The 20822-nt window shown below is 44.3% G+C and overlaps 2 protein-coding genes across 10 annotated transcripts in view; one reads left to right on the forward strand and one right to left on the reverse strand.

Moving 5' to 3' along the window:
- Nucleotides 1–19029, reverse strand: part of LOC105694513 — a 37102-nt gene extending 18073 nt beyond the window's left edge. For all 5 annotated transcript variants that reach the window (XR_001103532.1, XM_012415249.2, XM_012415248.2 and 2 more), the window contains exon 1: nt 18810–19029. The gene's annotated coding sequence lies outside the window, so the exon portion shown is untranslated. The remainder of the gene's footprint in view (nt 1–18809) is intronic.
- Nucleotides 19030–19416: 387 nt separating this feature from the next.
- LOC105694484 (protein anon-73B1) lies at nt 19417–20766 on the forward strand. Of its 5 annotated transcripts, XM_012415180.2 has the most exons (4): nt 19417–19525; nt 19709–19811; nt 20289–20468; nt 20525–20766. In XM_012415180.2, exons 3-4 carry the CDS (start codon nt 20298–20300, stop codon nt 20621–20623), a joined length of 270 nt encoding a protein of 89 aa, XP_012270603.1. In that variant the 5' UTR covers nt 19417–19525; nt 19709–19811; nt 20289–20297; the 3' UTR covers nt 20624–20766. The 5 variants fall into 5 exon arrangements, with proteins under 5 accessions (XP_012270603.1, XP_012270604.1, XP_012270601.1 ...); XM_012415181.2 differs by lacking the exon at nt 19709–19811; XM_012415178.2 differs by lacking the exon at nt 19417–19525 and having other exon boundaries at nt 19649–19776.
- Nucleotides 20767–20822: the final 56 nt, after the last annotated feature.

Genomic DNA, 20822 nt, shown 5'->3' on the forward strand with positions numbered 1-20822 from the left:
AAACTTCGATTCACCTTGCTTCTAATCCATGGCACGTTCGACTTATCGGAAAGCCGCCTAATCAGCTGACAACGAAGAAATTTCATCACCGTTATCACGGAATCTCGATTATCACAGAGCGGTGAGATTTCTAGAAATGCAGAGACATTTTAGCAGACGTTAATTCTGCGTGGATTAATTTCTGCCCTAATTAACGTTCGATCTCTCGAACGAGAATAATCGCTGAAATGACGGGAAAGCCGATGCCCCTCATCAGCTGATTACAATCGAGCCTTATCATCGGTATTCCCATTGACTGACGCACCGCCGCGACGCGTCCGATGCGACTCCAACAAAGTGCGCGATGCGTAGTACGATCTAATTAAAAACGACCTTCCGCAGATTACTAATTGACGTATATTCCGGTAGACTTCTACGAAGAGCTCTTAAAACATTCGTCGCAAAGTCGTGCCGAAAGAGACTTGGAAGCCTTGCCGAACAACAGAGACCGATATTCCCGCCGCGGAATTATGAAAACAATCATCGAACGCTCCTTGGCTTCCATCGGAAAAAGGCATTGTTACGCGCGAGCGGAATTACCGGTCTAAGTAATTATGCACCCCTTGACGTACCTGAAGGCCGTTGCGAATTCGTAAATGGCAATCAATATTTCAATAAAAAGAAAACAAAAAAGGTGTGACGCGACGTATCGTTAATTTCCATTTTCCTTCTACTCCTGCAGAAAATTCTGCGCGGTGAAGCTCGGCTCTCCGTGTAATGAAATTCATGCCGGGTTTCGTAACTCCAGACCTGAAGTAATTACCGAATTCGTAAATGGCAAGAAATATTTCAATAAAAAAGAAAAAAAAAAGTGTGTTTCGACGTATCATTATTTTCCATTTCCCTTTTACCCTGTAGAAAATTCTGCGCAGTGAAGCTCGGCTCTCTGTGTAATGAAATTCGTGCCAGGTTTCGTAACTCCAGGCCTGAAGTAATTACCGAATTCGGATATGGCAATCAATATTTTAATAAAATAGAAAAAAAGTGAGACTCGACGTATCATTATTTCCCATTTCCTCTCTACCCTGCAGAAAATTCTGCGCGGTGAAGCTCGGCTCTTTGTGTAATGAAATTCGTGCCGGGTTTCGTAACTCCAGGCCTGAAGTAATTACCGCTCCCGAGTACTCGCGACATCTTGGAGGAATATTCCAGCGCGTTCTACGGCCTCATTGGTAAGGATTAGACGGTGGATTCTCGCGAAGTGGATGCGGCGTCGTCGAAAGATCGTTTAAATTAACGCCGCGGGGAGACGGAATTAGGCGGATTATATTCGGGAGTGAGTTACCCGTTGCATCCGGTCGCCGAGAGGTGCAGTTTAAGACCCCTTTTGCTCGTCCAGCATCCGATGTACGTGCGACCGCTGCAACGATGCAAACAAAGCGGACTCGAATTATATTCTGTGATTTTTTTAAGGAACAAAAGTTTTCTACTCTCATTTACATAAACCTTACGTTGCCATAAATTCGTAAGTTAAGCGTTAAGTTAAATGGAGGAGTAACTTTTCGTTTCTCTCCTCCATTTAACATGTCGGAATCGACAGGACCTTGTAACATGCGTTTTGATGCAACTGTTCACACCAAAGTGAACATTCAGTGCCACAGAAACGCAGATGACGGTTTAGTTGAATCGGTACTAGTACATGTCGGAACCGACACGACTTTGTAACATGCGTTTCGCTGCAACTGTTCACATCAAAGTGAACACCCAGTGTCACGGAAACGCACGTTACGGTTTTATCGGCACCGGTGTTGGATAGCATGAACCCACCTTACGGGGTGAAATCACCCCGGTGACCTGGGGGTATAAAAAGGCGGAAAAGGGTAAAATAAGGCAGAAAAGGGTTAAAAAATAAAGACGGCGAGATAAATGGTATTTTTAATCCGGTCACTTTTATCGTAAAAAGCGACGCAGGAGAGTGCCCTGCGGGAGAGAGGCGCCGTGGAGTCAGCCCCAAGTGCCGGTGCAACGGGTCGAGTCCTCCGGTGTAGAAGTCAAGTAGAATTAACGAGGCTCGGTGAGCTCGAGCGACGCGCGTACGCCATTGCGCCGAGTCGCCTCTCCGTTGGCAGCAATGGGATTTGCAGCGACCTACTTGGCGTACTTCGACCCTTCGCATTGATTCGACGCGAACCAAAATTATTCTCGTTACGATTATAGTTCGACGTCGTCGCGGTTGGGGCATTGTTCGAGCTCCGTCGTCGGCGATTTTGGCGCCCCTCCTATCGGTCCCTGAATCCGTCAAGGCCGCTCCCGGTAAAGATACGAAACTCTGCACGTAATGTTAAGGCGACATGAAAGTGGCATATGAGAAATCAATCGTATATGTAACTTTTCTCCTATCGTCATGTACCGAATCGTTTGAAACTTGGCCATATAAACAAGGCTGCCCTAAGGAAGGTCCCGGCACCCTTGAAATTTGTTTATGAATATTTTTAGTATTATATAAGAAATGAAAATTCATGGGGGTTAGAATCCTTCATAGGACCTCCACATTCCGGTTTCATAAACGATTAATCTCTTAGGCATAGCTTTCTGTTATATTGAGTATCTTGGCCGGTTTTATGTCACCTTAATATTTATACGTTCCTTTAACACTATTTCTACCAAAGGTGTCAAAAGACACTTTTTAAAATTTTAACTTGAAATTATTTTCAAGGTTTAATAATTTTTTCTCAATTAATGTTTTGAGTTTTCGTATGATAATTGTTAAATTTATTTAGCGGTATCATTTTCCTCCGGCTCATCGAAACCTTTTGGTCGAAATAGGTATACACAAAATCGTGGTAGAAATAGTGTTAATATTTGGAGGCTGAAATCATTGACCGGGGACGGAGTGGGACGAAATGCCGGGAAAATGTCGACTATAAGCCCACCGGGGACAGGAAGGGTCGATGGTGCCAAGGCAGCCATCGATCCCCCTCAAGGGAGGTGGGAAAAAGGTGTATAAAAATGTATACAGAGAGGATGCGAGTTTATCGGAACCAAGTTGGGGCCGTGATCCTAGAGGAACGGGGAAGTTCGATCGGGCAGGTTTTCGGTTGAAGGCTCGTTTAAAAATCTTCGACGTTTCAATGTTTCTATAACATAATCTGGCTCGTTTAAGGTGAAGTGAAATACCCTTAAGAAAAAGTGTTGTATTAGAATCGACTGATTTGAAAGGGGTTTCACTTCACCTTAAAAATCCTTGCTTTATTTCGTTAATATAACCTGGCAAGTTTAAAAATCTTCGGCGTTTAACTTCGTCAACGTAACTTGGCTCGTTTAAACATCCTCGACTTTAATTTCGTTAACGTACCCTGGCAAGTTCAAAAAGTCATCGATGTTTTATTTCGTTAACGTAGCCCGTCGCGTTTAATAATCTTCGATATTTCATATTCTTAACGAGCAGTTACGCCGTTCTACGCGGAGGAATAGGTCAGCAGAAAAGGAAGAGAAAACGAAACAAAGCCGGACGGTGCACCGAATACATCTGCATACAATTTCGATTACAACGCCACGTACACGCTCCGCCTCGGTTGAGCGTGCGCCAAAAGAGTACGAGTAATGAGAGGCGTACGCTCGCCGTAAGCACTGCAAATTGCGCGCGTAACAAACCACCCGAGTCACCTGACTTCCGAGTGAACCGAGTGCATTCTGCACAAGGCCCCCTTTTCGACAAACGTCCTGGGAAATCAAGCCACGCGTCGGCCATCTTGTCGCCCAGTAAATTTCGTACATTTTAAAGTTCGTCACCCACTCAATTCCCCTAAAAAGATAAATCTTCGAAACAATTCGTACAATATCCAATAGGAAAGACATCTCATCTCATTCATATTTTTCCGAAATTTCCTGAAAAAAGTCCACCTTAAAAAAAAAAAAATCAGATGGTTCCAGGAAAAATTCATGTGACGTCAGATAGCCATAACAGTATTTTTCGTACGAATTTCAGTACCGAGCTCATGAAATTCTGATTCGTTGTACAGTGGCCGATACGAATTTCTTCTCTATGGCGTCGCCAGGGCATGATAAGAAAACATTTATATCCGCGCGTACAAAATAAAGTGCAGGGTAAAAATTCATTTCGTGTTCTTCCCAATCATCATACCCGGAATATTGAAAAATATTTCTCTATAATAAAGATTAGTTTCCACTTATTTTCAACCCATTTTTAGGAGGTTTCTCGATTTTAACGTGAATTTCGGTGCCCGGCATAAATGTCTCGTTGAAGAGACGTAAGCGGTAACAATGAATTCCAACAAAAGAGATTTTCATCGAATAAGAAAGTGGAGTCTCGCGCTAGAAAAGAGCCTCACATTACGGCTGATTCTCGGTAAAGGAATCGACTGGAAGTATCAGTGGTTGTGAGAGAGAAAGCGAAGATGGTTGAAATATCTCTTTCTCTACGCTCTACACTCCAGTAGAGGGTCGCGCCAAGCGCATGCCGTAACTCTCGCGCCTGCGCAGCTCTGCCGCCGGGTACAAAGGCTTGATTACCGGACACCCGGTGAAATATGCCAGTCCCGCCAATAACCGGTATCACTAGCCCCCCACCCCCCCCCCCGGTGTTCTGCCGACCTCGGCGCGCCGCGAGTGCGAGCGAGAGGGAGCGCACCGCGCTCGCGGCGGCGCGAGAGAGAGGCAGCGCGTCGGGCGGCGAGAGAGGGGGCGACTCGACTGGGCGAAACTCGTCGCAGGAAGAGTCGAGAGAGGAGCACGCGCGAATGCAGCGGCGAGTCGGCTCTCGGCTCCGACCACCTCCGACCTTCTCGCCCAAGGTCGGCGCGATGACGCGATCCTTCCACCTAATTGAATTATCTAAACAATGAACTTCATCGGCCAAGCTTATCATTTTACAAGACATTATATCCTAACCTAACCGCCTCAAAGTGACGCTAACAATTACTCGAGGTCTAACGATGATTGATTTTTCCTCTCTTTATAGAAGCTTGAAAGTAACGGGGCGCGTGATAAAATATTTATATAACCATGTGGCGCGGCAAGAGGGAGGATAACAATGTCGTTGCGGGGTGTTAAATCGGTAGCGAGCCTCCAGTCCCCGACCTCGCGTGTTCCGCGTATCGCGAGAGACGTGCACGCGTGGAATACACGCGCGCATAGCCTCTGACGGTATATTCATTCCCCCGCGGGTTCTGCATTTTCTCTCTCTTCGTACTTTCGCGGCGCGACGACGCGCAGCGCCGCGGCCGCCGCGCGTGGCCGCTCCGCGAACCGAGACCGAAATAAGATGGCGCCGGACTACGAGCGCCAAGCGCCTTCGTGGTCGACCGGCGACTCTGAACCTTAGACCACGTATATGTAGACCTCGCATTGGACCTCCCACTCCCAGATTTCCAGCAAGCAGAATGGCTTTAACTGTGTGGGTGAGTCGTCGGGACACGTGGTACATTCGTTTACCCCTTTCACTGCAAGCCGGTCTACATAAATATATAGTCTAAAATCTGATTGGGTCCGAGTGCCGTCGGCACACGTGGTCCATGTGGTATTCGAGTTTACCTCTTCCACTACTATGCGAGCTCTAGATATTTACGGTCTAAGCTCTGAACATTCTCGGAGGCGTAATGGCTCGTTTACGCGCGTCCGATCCGGCTTCGGTTTGTACAGTCACGGGCATGAATGCTTTCCATAGGGATATGGTACCGCCAATGTAAACGGCGGATGTGCGCATGTCCGACCCTGTACAAACCGGAGTCGAGTCGGAGACGGATTGGACGGGGGTAAATCGATCTTAAGCGATTTCTTCCCCCGTTTCCTCTGGGTATCTGACGAGAAGCACGGAACCAATTAACGCGTCATCGAGTCGCGATCGCGAAGCGCGCCGCCTGCAGCGCTCAGTCGCACCGTCGACACCGACCGAGCAACGTCGGGTAACGATCGACCCCTCCAAGAGTTCTGCATATAAATGGATATTTAACGTTCATGCACTCGGTTTCGTCAGCAGGCACTTGGATGTCTCCGCGTACTCGCAGCCTCCGCATGTCTATCATTTCCTACGCTAAGAAAAAATTTCATTCATCCAATTTAGAAATATCTTGTTATTTCAGAGAATAATTTCACTCAAATTCGATTAAATCGATGCAACGTTTCTGCGGAATTACAATTTATTTCAGTTTGGGTCAGGTTCTTTAAATTGGCAAAGCATTCCCTTGGTTCAACGAATTCTCTTTTCTCAGTGCCGATCTCGCCAATTTGTACACTACTAATATAGGTAGTTTTTGCTTCACGAATTTCTCCACGTTTCTTCTTATTAATTTCAGCTTTGCGGAATCCCGACTTAGGAACGGTCATTAGGAAGGAATTCATTCCTAATGACGGTAACGATCTGGATACGTATACCCGAGTATTGCGGCCATCTTTTAACTCGTAAGACCGCAAAGTATAATAAATTCGTATTTTTTATATCTTTTATAACAGTTGCTAGGAGTATTGCAATAGAAAAAAAAGACATCTTTTCAGGTTAATTTTCCCTGCTGGCCGCTAACGGATCGTCCTGGAAATGGACAGAGCGCTCGTCTCGGATTGCATTCGCATAAACGAGCCCCACGGACGTACTTCTCGCGTTACATCCATTAATTTAAGTTCGACGCTCGGCACGGCGCATAATGCACATAGGCGGCGCAACCGACCGACCGCCCGAGGTAACCCCGCACTCGGTCGGTAAAGGAGAGCGCGCAGTTCCGCGGATTAATCAGGCAGGAATGCGACCGAGCGTAGAAAAGAGGAAAGTACGAGAGTGGAGTAGAAAAGACCGGGGCCTCGCGCAACGGCGGTTCATCGATCCGAACGTTTTCGCCGTGGCCGAGCGGAGGCGCTCAGGGAAGAAACGCGACTGTCGGCATTGAAATTCATTAAGCCGCCTCCTGTGCGACTGCGCGACGATCTCTACCCGCGACTCGCCACAAACGTTAAAACATTTTCCGACTATACACGGCCGATGTGCGCCTCTACGACACGACCGATCGTCCAAACTTTTCAAACGTATATCCCTATTTCAACTCGGACTGTAATTGAAATTCCATGCATCAAATAAACCACATGAAAAGAACCCACCTGTACAAAAAAAACTTCGCCAAATACAAGGTCCGGTACCCTAACTCGAGTTAACCGGAGTTTAATTGATTTACGGCAGGTTTAAACCGGCTGTAAAACAGTTAAACGTCGGTTAACTTGAGTTGTGGAACCGGGCCTTAATGCGACAGCGCTTTCGTTTACTACGTTTGCACAGGCACCTTAAATTCCGGGCCTACAAGTATCGAATTAATAAATCTGCCATTTTAGGGCCGTTTCCACGACACTTGCACCGACATTAATAAATCCTTCGTATTGATAAGTTCGGTTAGGTGTCGGTGAGAACGTAATAATTCAAATTGCAAGTGAGTCAAGCTCGCATTAAATCAGTAAGACGTACGAAACGATTCTCCAGTCGCGGCACGAAAATTCAGGCCTGCCACGCATGAAGTGCCAAATCCACTAGACTCTCATGAAAACCCCCCAGAATTCGTCTAGTGGACCCGAACTAGTACGATATACTCCAAGCTTATTCTTAGTTTTTACATGTACGTAGTTAAGTTTCATTGACTGGCCAATTCTATTTAAAGCTCCGGGGGTTCGGCATCTAAATTTATTTCCACGAGATTAATTCCCGTGAGCAGGTTATGTTTGGCACATTATGCCGCCACGCTAGGACAGCTTGAATCGAACTTCAGGGAGCTAGAGTTAATGAAAGTACCAACGTTGAAAAAAAAAAAAGAAGAAGAAGATGAGAAAACCGTACAGCGGTACATTTTAAGTCCAAAAAGTAACCCAAAGGAATGCGAAACGCCGCAGGGATCAGCTGTTAAACTTATCTCGTTAATTGAAAAACTTTTTTTCTTTCATTTCGATTCGAACCGCGGATCGGGAATCGCAGTCGATTACGAGAGAAAGTGGATCTGTCGGAGGGCCAGCTCGGAGAGGATTCTCGAGGGGCGACATTTTCTATCGTGGCAACACTGGTCGCAGAGTGTACCGGGAGGAGGACCGCCAAACGGAAGAACAGTACGAGAGGCTGCATCATTGTGCGCTCGCCGTTACATCCAAGGTTACCAACGTCACGGGTGGAGCTACGCGAGTCGCGTGCGCGCCGCGGGATGCGCGTTGGCACCACTGGACCAGATTTCACCGCGCGTCGAGGAGCCGTGGCACGTCCCTCCTGATTTTCTCGACTTTCCCGCCCTTGCGTTCCGTCACCGGTCACAATGCCCAACATACGGATAACAACGTAGCCCCATTCCCTTCCACTCGATCACGGTTCATAATTATTCAGATTTTCCTCCTTTTACCTTAAGGGAAAAAAAGAAAAGAAAAGAAAAAGGAAAAAACATACGCGAATCAATCGAGAAAAATTCTCCCTAGAAATGGTTTCCCGGCAACGAGGATTTCCACTCGACGTATAAAATCAACCTCTAAAGCACGGAGTGGAGGAAAATTTGTTTTCTCTCTTTCCTTTTCTTCTAAGCAACCAGTTTAAGAATGTCATTATTTTCGCCGGTACTTGGTATTTGAAACGGACAAAAATTTGCCGCTCGCCAATCTGATAATTTGTTCTTTGCAACGACGTCCTGGAGTACAGCCGACTAACGACAAATTATCGTGCAAGTATGCGATCCAACAATCCGTGGACGGATTAATGGTGTTACGGCACGAAGAAACCTATACGCAATTTTCCAGATGCGTAATTCCGTGGCCTGAGGACTTCTACCTCTCTGTACGTAGGAGAGGGGTTTTGCGCAATAACTAAGGGGAACTGGCCAGTGTCATTTATCAACATCCTGTCGATTTTTCTTGACTAACGGCACCGGAGTCGTCGCGGGTGCGGAGGAGGAAAGAAGAGCGCCGTTTTCTCTCCTCGCGGTTATCGATGCGCGGGCACGGCCGTGTGTGCACGCGTGCCACGCAAGAGCGCGTACGTGACATCGCGATGACTCATATTACGTACTGCAGACAACTAGTGCGAGTGCATCGACAACGATGATGCTAAAACCGTGCCAGCGTACAGAACGGTCACGAGTCACGCTTTGGAAAAATTGCCCGACCCGATAACCGCGAAATCTTTTTTTTCCCTCTCGAGCCGAGGTGTGCAATTAAGTCACGGAAAAAGTACCTTCAAACAAATTAAACCGTGTTAAGTCCCGATAGAAGGGGGAAGTTCAACCCAAGGAACCAAAGAAAACATGATATATCGCGGGATTATGAAAAATTAACCATAACACTTCTGGGTTACAAAGGGGTTGAGCGAAGTGCTACATTAAATTCCCTCGGAAGGATCAAAGAGAACATGAAAAGTACATATATGTGCTCGTAATTATGAATGTAGTCTAAGTAAAGAGGGTACAAAAAATTAATTTATTCCATATTTTGTGTTGTGTCCATTTAAATTATTGTAATGTGAAGTTAGTCCCGTGGCAAATTAATTACTTATGCCACTTTCATAATTATTAACACATATGAGAGTTTAATCATGTGGTGTTATAGAGGATTAAACAGCGAGCAAGAATTTCACCATTATGTCAGGGAGATTAAATTATTCTGAACGTTCGGAATAATTTTTAGAAAATTTCGAAGAACCTCGAGGCGCGACCGTGATATCTCTGAGACGTAACTCATCAAGAAAGGGGGTTAAAAATACGATTGAATTCTCTTCGCGGTACATATTTCTATCGTCACGTCCGAGTTTCCGGAACTCGTCCACTTAGATTTACGAACGTTTAGATATGCACGATAAATCGTAGAGCCTTATCTTCGAGCCGCCGTAAAATATCCAACGTGTAAAATGTCCCGTTCTGTCCAATACAAATATTTGTTATTCTTTAATATCTCTTCCTCGCTCTTCTCTTTCCTGCCAAAAAAGAAATAGTCGGAAGAGTGTCTTTGGCGCGTTAGTATTCGATCAAAGGAAAAGCGTCCGTCGCTGAGAGAAAAAATGCGAATAAAAAAAAATGTTTCTCTTCCAAAGAAATTATTTCTTTTAACGGAGCTAAAAAAGCTGTAGCAGAAAATCAAAGAAGCATAGTCGTTGCTCCAAAAATGTCAAAATTACGTTCCACTTTCTTACACTCCAGTCAAAGGAATAATTTCCTTAGAAGTGAAATATCATTTTCTTTTCATTTAGTCATTATTGTCTGCGACAAAATATGTTTTCATACCTAAGAAACCACTTTTTTTTCCCCTTTTCAATACATCGAATAAAATATTCCAAGTTATTTCTTGCAATTAAATATGTCAGAAATTTAACGAGATTCACGGTATATTATCGTTTCTTTGAGTGAAAAAGAAATATTCCATTGGGGTAATTCCATATTCTTCCTACCGAGACGCGCATTATTAAAAGGAATCGATTTCATCGAGCCAAAGAAAAGTTTCTCCTCGGTGTAGGAAAACAGTACGAGATGACCATCAATGGCTCTTCGAAAGGATTCCAACATAGAGGCGTGAGAAAGGAAAGCCGGGCGAAGTCGTACCGCGAAAAAGGCCGGATAAAAAAAGCCTTCCCTCCCTTCAACTTTGCATTTCAACCCACTTCAGCAGCTCGCTCCCAAAGCCCACGATTCGCAATTTTCATTCGTGAAAAGCCACTCGGCCATTTCGCCTCCACTTCCTCGACGAGCGCTCCGGCACTTCGCGAAATGCCAGGGAATTCCTTTGATGACCTCCTCGACGTTGCTCATGATTCCTTTTCAAGTGACACCCAAACCTGAACTTCCGTCCAGCTCTACTAGGTCAACAAATTATTCGCATCCTAATTAGAAGTTGATTTGCCTCGGCCGTACGTTTAATTGCGCGTTTCTAATTAAACCGTACATTCAATTGCGTGTAATCAAGACGGACCGCAGGAGGGATACAAATACGCGCGTTTGTTTGTAAACCGAGCACCGATAGCGACGAATGTCTCGATATCGCTGCTGATAAGGGTTACACCTGTTATCCAATCGAACATCGCCGAGTGATACTAAAACATCAACCATCTGTTTGCATCCGACTCGACAATATATCGATATGTTGTAAAGTCGAACTGATTTAAGTAGTTTGATTAAAATCACGATTAGGGCCATCGATTTTAATCAATTGATTTTTACTTTCGGAAATCACGATTTTTTATCAGTGCACGCCACTCGGTGTGACATTAGCATTACGTGTTTTGAGTATCTGTAACTTTCATTAAAACAACCACAACAACAACAATAATAATAATCGCGGAAGAAAATTCCTAGTTTTTTTAAAGTGACATCGATTAATGCTAACCATTTAAACATGTTTATCCGAATATTAAAAATATTATACTAAATAATGACTGTAAAAATAAATGACATTTCCTTTTTTTTTTTTTTTAATTGAAATAATCATTCTTATCAGCTCACTAGAGCAGTTTGCTCACTCCTGGCAGGGTGAAGTCAATTTGCGATGAATTTCTCAATGGCACGCGACTTCGTTAAGAGTGATAAATCTGGAGTATAAAAAGCATCCCCCCATGTATGGCTTATAAAGTATCCCAAGAGAGCTCGGTGCGTTTTATGCGCGACATAGAGTCATTTGAACACTTTTCAGCCCCTCTCTATATATTTTTCCCGTCGACAGTATCGCGGCGTGTATCAATTCACCGTCCATCGTCAACCCTGTCTGTCGCTCTGATTACGTTGTGTCGGCGTATTCGGTTCATGTGTCGAAAACGCTCGCGCCGAGGAATAAATGGGAAGCGAGGGGATTTCATGAATGCGGTTACGTCCTTTCATTCGACGAGAGTACTCTGTGACGTCAGTGGATCCATGCCCCTCGGTTTAATACTTGATTCGCCCGCAATTCCCCGTGGATATTCAAATAAACATTGCCGCGGCACGAATAAACGGTTAAACAATTAAATTCTTCCAGATCTCCCCGTAAATCCGTGCGCGATGGATTTAGAATTTTACCGGTCAAGATTAAAATACAAGATATGGTTCTACGGGATTATTTTACAGAATCTCGTTAATATTTACGGGGGTTAGGTTGAAATGTATTCATGTATTTTAATCAAAGAGAGTCTAAACGAGAATAAGGTATAGATAATATCTTAATGCGAGAATGTTTTATTTCATATCTTGAGGAGAATTTAAGCCGTAAGCTTTAAATTGTTTCAATATTTATGACTTCTTTTTCTCGTCGAGGTGTACCTTAACTTCAGGATGGGAATAATGAAGGTGATTTCAGAAACTGGAAAAGATTATTTAAGAACCGACGGCATGGTTTTCTTTCATGAATAAGAAACAAATTTTCTTCAAAAGAGAAACCATTAGACATCGCCTTTTCATTGCTCCTTGCTCTTTGATCGCTGATATCCTTTGGCCAAAAAATATCGTAACCCTTAAATTCCCCGTAAAACATGAGATAAAACAGCCCCGCCAAAATTGGCTTAAGCATAATAAATGAATTCCAAATTAGTGAAATCCGCATTGCACTGACAAACATTACGCTAACCTGAGATTAATTGAAATGATACGCTATTGAGACCCCACCCGAAATCTTAACTCTTCTAATCTTAATAACTCTAATTACGGGTTAAGTAACCCTTGATCAATTTAACTCGAATGTTTATACAGCCAATCCTTCTCGTTAGCGCACCATTTCGCGCAGCCCTTCAATGGTCGGTAACGTTGGTCTCTGCACCCAGGCCCGGCCACGTGACCTCGCTACCCACCGGGTCCAGAGCGAGTAAATGCAAACCAGAGGAGTTCCGCATGCGTGGGTGTATCACCTTATACCACAGAGGGCATTCCATGACGTCAGTGGACTCGCGTCCTCCACAGCTCTCTCGCGCGGATAATCGAACGGTTCCTCTCCTAACCTCGCTCCTCCGTTCGGTTTTCCTCCCTAGCAATGGGCGCTCGAATATGCAAATCCTACCGAAACCATGGCTACGACTCAAAGCGCCTAAAAGAAAAACCTAATCACATGTATAATTAATACCACCCTATCGGATAAACAAGAAATACCCAAACCGTAACATTAACAACACCCCAACCTATTACAAAAGAAAAGAACGACACTCTCCATCTAACCAATATTCTCGGATCAAGAGAACCCTTGGAATGGCGGCCATTTAGGAATCGTCGAGTCGCGAGACCATTTTACCCGACGTGTTCGGCCCAATTCTCGAATCCCTTAGAAAATACCAACGAAGTATCCGGACATCGGTAACAATCTTTACCGAGACAGTCCCTCTGAACATGAGTTCGGACCTAAACGGCCATTTTGGCCTCGGTGAGACGCGCCGTGTGTGGAAGCCCCTGTCGCGACCAGTCAACCCGATTCTCGAATCCCTTAGAAAATACCAACGAAGTATCCGGACATCGGTAACAATCTTTACCGGGACAGTTCCTCCGAATATGAGTTCGGACCTAAACGGCCATTTTGGCCTCGGCGTGACGTGCCGTGTGTAGAAGCCCCTGTCGCGACCAGTTTACCCGATTCTCGAATCCCCTAGAAAATACCAACAAAATATCCGGACATCGGTAACAATCTTTACCGAGACAGTTCCTCCGAATATGAGTTCGGACCTAAACGGCCATTTTGGCCTCGGCGTGACGTGCCGTGTGTAGAAGCGCCTGTCGCGACCAGTTTACCCGATTCTCGAATCCCCTAGAAAATACCAACAAAATATCCGGACATCGGTAACAATCTTTCCCGAGACAATCCACCGGAGTACGAGTTCGGACTTAGGCGGCCATTTTGGCCTCGGCGAGACGCGCCGTGTGTGGAAGCCCCTGCCGCGTCCAGTTTACCCGGCGCGGTCGGTCCGATTCCCGGCGCGGTGTATACGCGGTCATAGATCGGCGTATCCTTCGCTGGGCGGGGGATGGGGGGGAAGAGGAGGGGATATACAACCGTCGTTATCCGCGGCCTTTTCACGGACTCGCACACGGTCTCTCTCCCTCTACCGGCTCGCACACGCTAGCGCGCACACGTTGAAAGGGTCGCGTAGGTGCGAGGCTCCCTTGCGGTCGATACGAATTTCACCTCGCAACCGCCGCCGCCACCCACGACCGCCCACCTACCGATTACCTCGGCCTCCCTCTATACCTAGGAGGTGGTGCTGCACGCTGCCTCTCTAGCGTGCAGCAGCTTTCGCGCGGCGAGCGATAAAGTGCACCGGTTCGAAAACGGTACGCGAGAGGGAGCGGACGGCGCCCGGGAGGAGGGAGAGAGAGAGCGAGACAGCGCGATACGCTGCGCGGCCGCGGGAGAGAGAGGGGATCACGTGACCCGGATCGGCCGCCGGATAGACGCACACCGCTCTCCTATTTACATTAGTTTTCGCTTCCTTCCTTGAGGACACCTCTGCCGTAAACGTCATGTTGTCTAAGATTTGAATCGCTTAACCCCCGAGGTACCTGACGTTGGTTTGGACGTACGGACCTTTTTCTACACGCACAGGTAGTTCTCGCCCGAGGGAATTAATCGGTTCCCGGTGACCGTGAATCGAAAATTCTCCCCGGGAGCTATTTAAAGGAATGATTCCGACTAAAATGATAAATTCGAGTAAAGTGAGAATTGCTCGTGAGATGTCTTTCTATGTACTGTACCGCTGATTACAAGAGTGGTCTAAAAGTCATTTTTTTCATTGTTACGAATGAACGTTGCAATTTGAATGGATGGATTAATGCAGTATTTTGGGATTTTTTTTACTTACACCATTTTCGTAATCATGGGCATAATTGGGTGACGACTCTTCGTCCCCGAAGTTATTAACGAATTGAGTTATAGCTTCAGGTTATTGAAGAGGAGGCCAACATTTCAAAGAGGGGCTGAAGGGAAAATCTTTACAATTAAGAGAAAAGAAAAGCATTAGACTTGACATTCATTCAACGATTGATATCGCGCGGGCCGATAAATCGTGAAGGAGACGCCGAGAGTTGGCAGAGATTTAATATCAAGATCGAGAGGACGCTCGTTAAACAGGTACCCGAGGGTAAAAATACATTCTGAGTATAATTATTCGGTGAATCACGACCTACTAGAAGGTTACTAGACGTTCCTACGAGAACCGGTTTCGGGAAGGATCGCAAGATTAGGGCAACGCGGATAAATAAAGATGGAGAGTAAAAATATTTTCTAAAATGGACATAACGATTTAATCAAATCTCTAGTTTATCGAAGTAGACAGGTTTGCTCGAGTGAACGAAAATTCGGTTTACTGATTCAAAACGTTTCTTTTTTTTTTTTTTTTTTTTTCATGAATGAAAACGATCAAACGATCTTGTTCGATGAACGTAATTTTTTGTCTGTTTAAGCGTAAGAGAGCGAGCTCAAGAAGCCGGTCTATAAAAGAAACGTATTTACAGAAACGTGATCCACGCCCTGAGGTATCGATCTTTTTACCTTACGCGGTAGCGACGAGCCGGCTCTATTGTTTGAGCTTACCCTACATACTGTCGGCTGATGACTTTGAAGATAACGGGAAGACAATAGACTATATCCAGAGTCTCAGCAAGAGCTGGGCGAGCATCGGAGAGATTACCGGTACGGTATATATCGTATAGGCGAACACTTCCGCGATTTTGGATGCCCTCCAAATTCCAAAAACGTTTGAACCTCCCCGGGCGATTCTTTTGCGACCGCCTCTGACGACCAATGCGACATTAGCGAACTATAATTAAAATAAATAAATAAACAAATAAATAGTAAAGATTCTTTTCGTCGAAATCGTACACGCGGAAAAAGGAATAAAAAATTGACTCGCTTAACAAAATCGTTTCACCGACTGCATTTCGTTCATTTAAAAAAGCGCTTTGGATGAATGAACCGAATTTCAGTTCGCTCGATCAACCACTGATCTGGTTAAATTGTTTTCTTCATTTTAGAAATTAATTCAGTCGATAAACCGAATGTTTCGGTTGTCCATGTAATTGTCATATTCAATGGCTTAAGTAATAACAATTCTATTGATTCGACCAAATATTTTCCTACGCGTATAAAAGAGAATATATTCCAGTCCTAAGTGCCATCTATTGCCCTGCTATTGTCGCGGTAACCGTTGCGGGATCCCTAGTACGCATAGCACTATGAATTATTAGACGGAGGAATAAGTTCCCGCCGTTTTTAACGTAACGTAATGGAAACTGCGGGAACTCGTTCCTCAACCTAACATATTCCATCAAAACTCTTATTCAGGTTCGAGAATTAGACTTACTAATGTCTGATACCCGGAACTCGCCGTACGATTTACCCGTTCCGCGTAATCTATTTCCTTGGATCGTTCCATAACCTCGGAAACGAATCTGTAGATGTTCTAAAACGTCCTCCTCGAAACAAAACTACAATTAAGATACATTATTAATTAATACCATATTCTCCGCCACGGTTGACCCCTTCTTTTAGAAGATAGCAGAGTTAAGCCCACGCGTGCAATTATTTCAAATGAAAATTTCCTGCAAAAAGATCTCTTCGAGAACTTACGGAACAACCTACTATTTCCTTCCTTCCTAAACTTCCTTTTTCTTAAACTCTCTTTCCGCGCTTTAGGAAGTAATTCGTGGGAAGCTTCCAAGAGGGTGCCACGGCGCAACATCCGGTTTTCGATTCGAATCCGTCCTGAAAACGTGCCCGCGGCGCGTTAAAAAATCGATGGGTTTGCAAACGCGTCGCGCCGCGGCGCGCAGGTTGTTCGAAACACGAGGAGCGAGCTAGGGGGGGGAGGAGGATTCAGTGCGGGGTCAGAGGGGGAAAATGTAGGGAAATGGTGGGGGTGGCGAGAGGGGAAGCTAAGGAGCGCGGAAGCGGGAGAGGAGAAAAATCACTGGAAGGGGGAACGGGGGGAGGGGCCAGGGGCAAGAGAGAGACAGAGAGAGGGAAGCAACATGGCTGCCAACGTAGCGAAGCGAGCGCCGCCTGGACGAATTTTTTCGATCTCTCTGCTAAATGCCCATATCGAACTCCCGCGATGAGGTTAGAATTATCACGACGTAATGTTAGGGCGATTTAACGCGTCTCTTCGAGGTAATTGTTAAAACCAGGAAGGAAGTAAACGAGGGAAAGCAATCTTATGAAAGGCCAAGACACATGTAGCTCGATTGCATGGCCGCGTTGAGTTCGTCGTTTCAGCCCCAGATATCGTTTGAATAATTTAAACTGATAGCCTCGGGCAACGTCTGGTTGTATGGTGCTTCTACTGCGAGCACGTATGTTAGGGCTATGAATGTGCGTATGTTGTTTGTTTATTTTACGAGCTGTGATTTAGCACAGACTGGCCAGATCTGCTAGCTCCCGTGAGCTGGAGAGAAATTTGTTAACCTTGAATGCCTTCGTTGAGTTTTATATTAACCGTGTAGTATTGTTAATACTCTGTAACATAAGGAGACGACCGAGCAAGGCCTAGAATGATTGATTTCATTTAACGACTGGTGTATAGGCTTTAGAGTAACTATGTACCGTTGATGTTACAAATATCGATATTTTTACAGAGGTTTATTCTGTACGATTAAGATGTTTAATGACGAATGAGCAAGATCGATTTATACTTAACGGGTGTGATTAAATACAGAATGATTTATGTTATTTTAATATTACTAGCGTGTAAACTATATTAAAGATGTAACGATACTGGAATAAAGCACTTGTTTCCAATTTAGGATTTTTATACCGAATGGAATAATTATAGGGCAAGGTAATCGGAATGTATTTCTCTATATCGAAATCGGTGCATCGATCATGCCACGCTAATTCCACTAAACCGATCCTTGAAATATATTCTCAAAGTAACATATACTTTTTAATATAGTATACCCTATATCAGAAGGAAGATGACAAAGAACCATATGTTTCCGAAGAAACCGAACCACTTCAAAATTATGGCAACACTTGGATAGGCTGCTTTTGAATGAAATTCCACAATTCATCGATTTAATTACTAAACTTATGAGCCACACTGCTGCGAAGGATTTCATGCCAAAAGCTGTCGCTATTTACCAAAGTCGGAGGACATTGAAGATGCTATTTTGCCATTATCGAACAAGTATCTTTGGAAGGAAAGTATGCTTTACATTCAATTTTCCCATTCTTTCCCCTGAATTAAAACAGGAGAAAGACAAGTGACCGAACAGGTTAAGTGTCCCAAAATGAATCCAACTTGCGAATCTAACACAGCTCGTGCAAACCCGAATGCGAATCCTAGCAGAAGAAACAATTAGCGAATTTCGCGTTGAAGTTTAGTCGCAAGAGCTGCGAGCCGAGCGAGTTTAACATCCAAAGCTGTGTGTGTCAGAGATGTGGTTGACCTGCCCTCACTCACCATTTTACCAGCCATTGCTGCCACCACAGCGGATTAGAAATTGCAAACCGACAATCGCGAACGACACAGTACCCGCAATGGGATAATTTCGCTGGATCTCGCGAAAGTCGATTCCTTTCGAGCGCCGTTATGAGAGGATTTTTTTTCCCCATTTCGGGCACTGCCTATGGTAACTTGGTTAGGTACATCGCGGCACATAAAAACCTCCTCGCAGGAGCTCTAACCGGGCCAGGGGCTGTCAATGTCGAGGATATTGATGAATAATCGATGTTTTCGACGAAATTAGCTAGAAAACGATCGGTAATAGGCAATTTGTAGGTGAATAATGTAAGATGCCGTCCGGCGTACGTTCCCTACTCCTAGCCCTTTGAGAGCGATTCTTTCACGTTTCCGCGACATTTTTGGGGCGAATCGCCTTCCAGACGATTCTCCGGTCGTTAGGTTATCTCGAACACAGCAACGAAGCGTCTCTTACCTTAATATGACAGGAATACAGAAGCTCACTTCAAACTTGGATGTAAACACAAGCATTTTTCGAGGTAACCGACACCAGGGCAGCTTAAGTAATCAACGTGAAAACACTCGTTACATCGCGAACAACGTTATTCCACTCTCCCGGGTTTAATTAAGTCGTTAGATACCGCAATAAATATAAGAATTGGCGATCTCCTCGGAAAACATCCATCGAAAACTAAAGATGGCAGCCATTCTTCTGTACAAAACAAAGGTTCACATCCACGGACTCCCGAGCGACGAAGCCTCGAACCCAGATCGCTTCCGGCGCTGCGGTCGAGGCACGATTTTCAAACGCAGCAAGTTCGGCTGAAATTTGTCTTGCGAGCGGATTTAGGATTGAATTCACTTGACGTAATCGACGCGATTCCAAAATTCAGATGGTTAAGATACCGTTCCGTTGTACCGATGTGTCGAGAAGTGTAACTCTTGAATCTGGGAATGCGATTTAAAGCCGCGCGAACGAGGAATCGCGCTCGCAGGAAAAATCGAACTATCGCGAACGCTCGGGTGCCATCTTGCGCGAGAAAGTGGAACCGCGCTTCCAGTGCCAACTTCAAGGCAAATGGAATCTAACCCCTCTTTGACGGTGACTTTGAAGGGATGACATTTTGTGCAGTTATTGGAAGAATAATTTCAAGGGTTATGATATAAGGAGAATTTATTCATTGGCTTAAGGTACAGTCGCTTGTTAAGAGTAAGTTTTTTGAACTATTGAGGATTTTCGGGACACTCGACAGATCGCTGTACGGATTTTAAGCGGAACGGTTGGCAATGCTTGTAGCTTCCCAACTTCGTGCGAGACAAAACTTCTGCGATCGACTGTTGCTTAGGGTATTGATTTCTTGCACATACATATAGGTTTTCGCAAAAGCACGGATGGAGACTAGCTGAAACGCGTAAAGGCATGGGACGCACATTACATGTCGGTGTGTAACAGTGTATACGGATAATTAAACGACAGGTACAGTTAACTAGACCAAGCACCGTCACTTTCTCTACGGTCCTTTCAGACTGATCATTTCTCTTTTTCGTGCTTCAAAGATAGAATGGATAAAACTAACGAAAAAATCGAAGTATAGAATACTGCCTGACAGGAAAACAATAATTAAATGGTGAAACCCGTAAATCTAAAAACGGATTTAATAGGTAGTAATTAATAATAATTTAATAAAAAAAATAGACTCGAGATCACGAACTACACACAGAACTGTGATACATATTTACCGTTTCGTTATTCTAAAACAATTGTATTGACATTGATATTCCGTTTCCTGTAATTACTACAGAATTTTTGTATTATAATTATTGCAACAGTTTTATTTTATACTCATTCCAGATTATGTCCTTCAATTTTTGTCGTATATCAGATTTGTAAATACTTTCCTTATGAATTGAATACATATGATAGGGAATTATATTTTATACATTTTTCTTTCAGTATACGGCAATGTCTGATGTGGATCCACAGTTGAAAAGACTATTACTACCTGCTGAGGAAACTTTGTTTGAACAGATTTTGAGAATAGGTCTTTATCTAGGAGCTGTATTTCAAGTGGCTTGTATATTAGCAATAGTGCTCTATCAGTCAGGACCTAACGATGGTGTTGCAGCTTTGAAGGTATAAAAATATTTTCTTCTTAAAAAATACACGTGCAAATGAAATATATCTTATAGGATGATCCAAGCGATGTGGAATGTTCGGAAAACAGTCCTCAGGTGACCCCTAGAAGACCTCACCGGCCTCGCAAACAAGAAAAGAAGAAAAGACGTTAATTTCTCATTACATTCCTTTAGACTAATCAGTATTATCACTAGCTGGAATATTTACAGATGTTTCTAACTTATTTCCATCAAATATTTATTACCTAGGATAATTCATACACGAAACACTGGTTAATAAAATGAACTTAAAGAAATTCTTTCAATTTATTGAATCTAAAATACTTCATTTTGTGCAATTAAAATAATATCT

This window comes from Orussus abietinus, unplaced genomic scaffold (genome assembly GCF_000612105.2).
Source record: "Orussus abietinus isolate OABI.00-Male unplaced genomic scaffold, Oabi_2.0 scaffold20, whole genome shotgun sequence".
Taxonomy (NCBI): domain Eukaryota; kingdom Metazoa; phylum Arthropoda; class Insecta; order Hymenoptera; family Orussidae; genus Orussus; species Orussus abietinus.